Consider the following 8,413-nt stretch of genomic DNA (forward strand, 5'->3'; position numbering starts at 1 on the left):
CACATCCGCTTTGTTTATATAAACTATAGTAGTGTTGTGCAATTGTACATGTATGTATGTATGTATAACTTTATTTATAAAGCGCCACAAGGGTACGCAGCGCTGTACAGTCTTACAGAATACAAAATTACACACAGGGAGGACAAGTGATATAATAAATAAACACAATAAATACATATATGTATATATATATAAGTGCCATGGGGTATGAGACACAGTAAGAAGGAGGTCCCTGCCCCGTAGAGCTTACAATCTGAGTGATAATATATTAAATACATACATAACACATACACCAGAACAGCCACCCGTACTGCACAACACTCCTGTAGTTTGGGACCACTGCCTAAATGCCCCACAGCCCCATTGAAATCCACAGCAACTTGTCCTGCCGGACAGCTCTCCCAGAATTTGCTGACAGTCTCACAAGATGAGACAGTGATGTGTGACTACAGAGTACACAAGCACAGTGACACGGACATACAATGTAACCCCCTGATGAGTACGTAATGGGGATGAACTGCTAATAATATGTGGTGGTCTAAGCACGGCATTGCAGTCCATGGATGGTTGCTTACTTATTTCCTCTCTAATGTGCCTCAGAGGGAAACATTTTTTTTCCTGACTCCAAGATGGCATGAGTCCCTGAATCAACTTGGTACAAAGAGCTATTTTCAATAACCCTTTATTCTTTCACTTGCTTAAAGGAGTTGTACACCTTTGAGTTAACTTTTAGTATTATGTATAGAGTAATACTCTAAGACAATTTGCAACTTGTCTTCATTTTTTGTAGTTTTTTATTATATCAGTTTTTGTTCAGCAGCTCTCCAGCTTAGAATTGGCCTTTCTGTAACATACTAAAAGTTAAAGCACCCCTTTAACAGTCATCCAACCCCTCCTTGAAGCTATCTAATGTGTCAGTACAACTGTTTGAGGAAAAGAATTCCATAACTTTAGATTGAACCTCCATACATGGTCTCCTTATATATTAGTTATTATAGCCCCCATAAGTGACTCCACCATACCCGTTACCAGCTTAGTACGCAAAAAATACGAAAAAGTCGCAAAATGTTCGTTTTCCAATCGGAATTTTTCCAATTCGGATTCGTGGGTTAGTAAATGTGCCCCTTAGGCTCAAGACAGCCCAGTGCTTTACAAATACCACTGACAGCAAAAAAGTGTGGCTGATCATTTTCTTTATATATATAGGTGAGTCTCCTTTATTTGGCATGTCTGGAAACTATACCAGGGCTGGCTGAGATGTACACATGATTATGTGACCAGAACAGAGGAGGCGAAAATGGACCAGCACAGCACTATACCAGGTTATTAAGAGTGAAGATTAGAGATTGGATACAACCAGGAACAGGTAATTATGTATATTCATTACACAAATGATACAGAGATACTGCACTAGATCTAGAGCTTTCTCGTCTATATGCTCAGTAGCAGGAGGTGCAGTCCCTGGCAGAGTGTGCCTTCTAGTACCCACCAGAAAACCTAGTATCCATAACCCACTCTAAATGGGCATTTCTCATGGGTCAACCTGAGGATTCCTAAATCTTTCTTTCATTTCCCAATCAGTTCAATTTACATCAAAACATATCCACAATTTGTAGAGCAAAACACTATAAAATGCCTTTACATTGCTGGCAGTGTAAATTGCCACATGTATGTCAGTGTGCTTTGTCGGGTATACATACCCACTTCAATTTACTTTGCCAGCAATGGAAAAGTATTTCTGTGATTTAACTCAGGTGGAAAAATGCCCTGTGTGTCGTTGGCCTAAGTCATTTTTACATTTTTTTGTATGGGCTTAAATCTTGAAAAGGCTGAATTGCTTAAATAACAAATAACTTTCAATACATTTAATACTTTCTACTTGTCACTCGTCGTGTTCACACAATCCATAAACACTTACAAATACACACGCACACTTTCATGCCTAATTTTCCTAAATGAAACACACCACAGTCATTGCATTTTTTAGTAGGGGGCAATTAAAGACTTTATTTTAAATTTGAGATATTAGCTGGGACAGGGGGAGATGTGTTTATAATAAATGGAGAAAAAGATGATGGCCTATTATAGTTGATTCAGAGGAAGGCAAAACACCCTTGAACCCTGAAGCTATAGCCAATTTGCCTCAGACAGGGAAAAAATTCCTTCCTGATCCCAAAATGGCAATCGGACGAGTCCCTGAATCAACGTTGTGATAAGAGAGAGATGTAACTTGTATTGTTTATTGAGGGGAGGTATGTGATATATACATATATGTGACTGGTGCAGTGGAAGCAAGTTGGTTTTGCGGAAGTGGCAATATTAATGAATGATGTGGCGAGTAGTGGAAGAAGTATGTTAGTCTAGAAAAAAATGAGAAGTGGCAAATTGAGTGTGGTGATGGAATATGATTTTGGGCAGAAAGGTGGTATATTAAGTGAGGATAAGGGATAGAATTAAATATATACTATGGGAAAAAGGGATTTTTAAAAAAAAATTCAGCCACATAGATGAATGTGCTGCTATAACTAGAACAGGTAGTGCAGATGGCAAGGTCCCTGAGCAGTTGATGTTAATGCCATATGAATCAGATGGTAGAAGGTGCCGATGTTATGGGACAGATGTTAATTGCAGATGGAAAAGATAGTAGCATTGATAAAGTAGATGACAAAGATTAAAGATGTTATAGATTAAACAGACATAAACTTAGAGAGTAAGTAGATTAGTTGGTTTAAGTAGATGTTACACTCAAAGTGGATACAAAGAATGAAAAAGAATCTGTTATGTTAGATGGATTTGATGGAAGGGCATCTTAGATGGTACAGACAGATTATACTTGTGTTTTGGTAGTCTTAATGTCTTAAGTCTTAATGGCACAGTGAAATGATCAGATGGTAGAAGGGGCAACAGTATGTTAAGGTGTAATCTGTGTCAATTGCAGATGGAGAAGGTGGTAGCATTGTTTGATGGAGTAAATGACACAGATTAAAGATGACCCACTGAGTTGGAGTAGACAGTAAGGGCAGATGGAAATAACAGGGTCAGTTTAACAGACCGCATAGTCAGACAGAGCAGATGTTTCTTCTATAGGAGGTGATGGCACAATTAGATGGGGTAAGTTGGAGACAGAGCAGAAGGTATGAGGCAGATGATGCAATACAACAGAATAGGTGGGGCCTTGGTCAAATGATGTTGATAGACATTTGATGGTGACATTTGATGGTGACATTTGATGGTACACTGTGGATGCAAAGGATAATGTGCGATATTGTGGGTCACTCCTGCCAGCTGGGACTCTGATAGGAAAACCCTTCAATGATCTTAACTCCTGTTGGGACACTGTTGTTCAAAAATAACAAGTTGTTCATTTGACGCCCTTCATTATTCACAGCCGGTTGCTGCAACTAAGAAAAAAAACACTTGTCAAATTTCTATGAGAAGCTCCATTTTAAGGAAAGAATAGTTAACAAAATAATTATGTAGTAGAGGCATATGATATATAGAAAGAATGATTTCCACGGTATGAATTATTAAAGCATATAGATATTACTGCAATAGGGCTCTGACAAATGTTCTACAACTAAGTAGAAACAATATCTAAGCTTTATAGTGGCATTAAACCCCCACCCTCTGGGGCCAAGAAACCAAATGGTGACTGTTGCATTTATTACAGTGAATAGCTCATATTTGCAAGACATGCTGCAAAAATCTCCTGCAAGGCTGGTTTAGGAACATGACAGAAAGGCCATTTACCTTCAGGAAGGAAGAATAAAGGGGTAAAAAAATGGCCAGAAAATGCCATTGACAGAAATTAAGCCCATGTTACTAAGCAGAATATGATCCAGTGCTGAAAGTATAACATTATTCTATGATGTAAGTTATTATTTGGTATAAAATGGATGATCATAAAAGTTGCCAATAGATCATTTTCATCCTAGCACATGGAGTTAAGTCATTTCTGCAATGATAAATTTACAGGTAATATAGTATTACCCTGTGTAGTAAGTGAGCCATATTTTTTATATTTTTACATTCTAGCAGAGCAGAGGCGGAAGGTGAGTTCTGATAATGAGTGTTTACATAAAGAAGTAGTTTTTCCATTATCCCTGCAGTAATGTACTTACAGCTTCTAGCTGGAATGGGGGTGGCAGTCTCCCGTTTTCCAGTGCTTCCCAGTCAATGGAATCAAAAAAGAGGCATTGCCTGATGTTTCCTTTGACACCATAACGGCTGCAAGCCTTCTTCCTCAGGAGCTGGTTATAGAAAAGACAATTGTTTAAACATTGTAGAAATTTGTTGAACATCAATAATTATAATCATTGTTTTATTTATAACAAAACAGACAAACATTGGGTCTCATTTATGAAAGAGTAAAGTGCTATTACTTTCCAGCTGAGGAAGAGGGTTGGCCATTAAAGCTTGTGTCGAAGTTTTATGCTTACATTAAACAACATAGGCCAATAGCCCACTAAAAATTCAGTGTGCTTCTCCCCTTCTTTGGCTGACTATATTTGCCAGTAGGTACAAGCCATGCTGGAACGCAAGTCCCTTCCATGTCATTATGGGCATGGGCATGACTGGGACAGGGCAAGGGCAATCACTTGTTGTTCTGTTCATACCTCTTGGTCAGTGGCAGGTGTAAGTACTCCTTAGCACAGTTCTCTTGTTATTCACAGTAGTAGAAGCAACATTTGTATTGATGCCCACTAACATTTATTGAGCCCCATTATCCCTTTCTTTGAATGTTTCTAATATAAATAATGCATATTTGCTTTTAATATTCTAAAACATGTTGACTGATCAAACCTCCCCCTAATTGGTTTTCATAAGGTACTTGACATGGTCAAAACTATATATATATAGTGCAATGACCTCGATCATGTAGCATAGCAATATCCTGTAGCAATTTATTATAAAAGTATGAAGTGCAATTGTTTATAGAATATGGGATGCAAGAGACAGAATAGGGTTCCAATTTACCTAAGACCCTTCTTACTGTCTAATTCTTCTTACATCTAGAATATGTGTAAAGAGAAGGACACAACCAGCAACTTAACACTGAATACAGATCAACAAAATAGAATACACATATATTCTGCTGTGTGCTTCATTTATCCATTTACTTTGTAATATAGTAGCATGTGGTTTACTAAGTAATTAAATGTGTCAGAACTTTCTGTTATTCAAGTACCAGTAAACCTCTTTGGTTCAAATGAGAGGTAACATTAGTGGGCGAAAGAAAACTCTTAAAGAAAATGTAAACTATGCCATAATGTATCTTGTAATGAGGTCTGTAATACAAAAGAAATGCAGATTCATAAAGGGAGATGGGTACATGTGTTAGAGAGATGTATGAGAGAGATAAAATAATTGCTCAAACTCACCTTTCGAAGGAGAATGACTAATTTGGAGGGAGTCCAGGTTGGAACTTTGGCCTTATCCTCAAGGATGGAGTGTCTCAATGCCGCATCCCCGTGTTTGTCATCAAATGGGTACCAGCCAGTGGCCATTTGGCACAGAATAATGCCAAATGCCCACCAGTCCACCGCCGCATTATATCGCTGGTCTGCTAGCACCTTGAAGGAAAGGTAGATTACTTAACCAACTGCTAAATATTTCCAAAGCGGTTTTCCTATAATATGTTCATGCACCATCATCATAATACTCAATACTAATATATTAGGCCAGTATACCTAGTTCCCAGCCCACGTGAGCCAACAGTAAAAATTGTAAAAATGTGTAGTAACCATTTTACATTCATAAATACTACTTAAATCTAGTGGAGTCCTTGGAACAGATGTTTGAAAGAGCTAAAACTCCCTTACCTCTGGAGCCATGTACTTAGGTGTTCCTCTATAGCCGCAGGTTGTGTCGTGGCCAAAGACATGTTCCACTGCCAGGCCGAAGTCTGCAATCTTGATGTGACCCTCGCTGCTTATCAGAATGTTGTCGGGCTTGAGATCACTGCACCGTAGAGAAATAGTTGAGACATAGAATAAAATAACCCACAATTGTGTTATGTTACCTGCTATAGGAAATTTTGAAGCATTAAAGGGAATTTTTTTCCTTCTGGCAATTTCTTATAAAACTTATTTTTTTGTACTGTTCTTGTAGTCACATCCAAAATACTGCAGCTGTATGAAAACATATTGATGCAGCATGCAATTTCCATAGGACTTTTATGCAGCATTTTGCCTGTGTCTATAATGCACCCAAACACTGTCTCTGTTGCAAGTATAGGTCCCACGAGTAGCATATTCACCATGGTGCTCAAACGCACAGGCATTGAAAGCATTTCACTAATACATATATCAATGCCAGCGTGTAAGAACTCTTAGGGCATCTTTTCTCTGGACATTTGAGAGGACAAAAGTAATCTTAGGAACAAGAGCGTAATTTAACTTACCAATGGATAATTCCACGAGAGTGAAGATACTGCAGGCCGCACACCATCTCCGCAGAGTAGAAGCTGTTCATGATAGAATAATATTATTACCCCGATACTAAATACATATCATAAACTACACTGATTCATTCGTTGTTGAAGAATATGAGAAATCAGGTGAAATTAAGCAAAGTGATTATTTTTCCTTTAGGTGAATAACAACCCCAAACAGCCCACCCACTGCACAAACATATATTTCAGGAGCATATATGACTTTTGCCCTTTTTCTTTCTTTAAGGGCTACAAACACTTTTCTGCAAGTATCCTAGCTGGTTTATTTTAGCCTGTGTGCAATAATTACATAGAAGACCAAGCAGCAGTAATACTATAAGTAAAGTGTCTATGAGCAGTCTATGGAAACTGCTCAGGCTATTCAACTGCTACTGGTGCTTGTGCCAGTTATATATATATATATATATAATACATACATTGCTAACATCTTTTAGTGTTTAGGTATAATCATTTATAGTAATTATATTTGTTATGCTAATTGTTTTCCCCCTTTTCACTCTAATCTGTGCAATGACTGTGTTCTTTCTGTTTGCCATAGGTACTATATTCTTACATCACTTGTCTGCTTTTCAGGTGGTGATCCTTCTTGAGAAGATCCTTAAGGCTTCCTCTACTAGCAAACTCCATGGCGATGAAGGCGTAGTTCTGGTTTTTGGGTAAAGGAAAAAGAGAATGACTCAGGTGAGCAGGTAGCACAGTATTGAACAGTTTAATGTAGGCTTCTACGTGGCTACATTAGAACAAAGTACATATGGCACAAACAGGGGCATACGTATAGAAGCTGCAACTGTGCTTGGGCCCTGGTACTGTCATAATTACTCCTCTGGAGACAAAGATATATAAAACTATAAAGGAATTCTATTAACTATATTGTTTTAGCTCCCTATCCCTGTGCTGTATATCGTTCAAATGCATTAAATGCTTTCAAATATTTCTCTCTTTCAATGGTCACATTGCATCTATGGCACAATGATACTGTTATCCCTTCATCATCCATTCTTGCCAGTACTAAAAAGTCTAAATGGCATCTGCACACTATGTACAAGTGTGTGACTGACATGTGGAAGAGAGCCATGATTTTAAATAAATTGCATGGCATGACTGGCAATATCTTTTACCTGTGTTTGAAAGGTTGCATGCATGTGGCACAGGTATGGGTGCCCAGCAGCAACCCTTAGCACTCGTGCCTCCCGCAGAATGCTCTGTCTGTTCGCCATCCGTGGCTTCTTCACAATGACCTTAATGGCCACTTGTTGACTGTTGGTAGGTGTGGAAGCCAACATGACCTAAGAAAGGCAGAGATAAGAATAAAAGGTTAATGGATTTCCTTAGGGACGCTGTGGGGCAATGTCGCTGCCACTATAATGACTTTGTAGACAAAAAACAGACATATGTGACTTTGTGTTCATATCCAATTATGTTGCTGTCACTTACTTGGCCAAATGTACCCCGTCCAAGTACACGATGGAATGTGTAGCTTGTGATGTCCAAAGCGAGGGGCCTCCTGACCTGAACACAGGGCCTCTGGCTGCATCCTTCTCCTGTGGGGAGATATTTTATTAATTTCACTTAAATGCCATCACATCGACAAAGCACAATCTTTAATGTTATTAACTGTAGCACCGTACAATAGAAAGTTGTATACATCAAACTAACACATATTTAATACAAATCCTCACCTGTACAGGAGGTGAAGAGGATCATACTCCTCAGACCTTACATATTAATAGTGAAGGTTTTTTTAAGTGATTTGCAAGTTAGGGGCTGGGGATTCCTGTGGAGGATTTTATATAGCTTGGGAATACTGTAAAGTCATTACTAAACTATAGTAGTGCTGGATCCTTGGGAGGGGGCAGTAGTTGGCAGGGAGAATCAGACTGAAGGCCATTTAGGGTGACATTTGAGTATAATCCATATTTTCTTCTCTAGATACACCTGAAGGTCAGCTAGTTTCAGGAG

General features: G+C 38.5%; 1 protein-coding gene across 1 annotated transcript; it reads right to left on the minus strand.

Moving 5' to 3' along the window:
* Positions 1-2,127: 2,127 nt before the first annotated feature.
* On the minus strand, positions 2,128-6,460 carry LOC108647618 (protein kinase C delta type-like). Its single transcript, XM_031902874.1, has 5 exons — positions 6,404-6,460; positions 5,823-5,961; positions 5,382-5,573; positions 4,122-4,250; positions 2,128-3,401 (listed from the first exon to the last, which is right to left on the minus strand). The coding sequence occupies exons 1-5, from the start codon at positions 6,448-6,450 to the stop codon at positions 3,273-3,275; spliced, it is 636 nt and encodes a 211-aa protein (XP_031758734.1). The 5' UTR covers positions 6,451-6,460; the 3' UTR covers positions 2,128-3,272.
* Between the last annotated feature and the right edge of the window lie 1,953 nt (positions 6,461-8,413).

The sequence above is a fragment of the Xenopus tropicalis genome, chromosome 5, assembly GCF_000004195.4.
Source record: "Xenopus tropicalis strain Nigerian chromosome 5, UCB_Xtro_10.0, whole genome shotgun sequence".
In the NCBI taxonomy this organism is placed as follows: Eukaryota; Metazoa; Chordata; class Amphibia; order Anura; family Pipidae; genus Xenopus; species Xenopus tropicalis.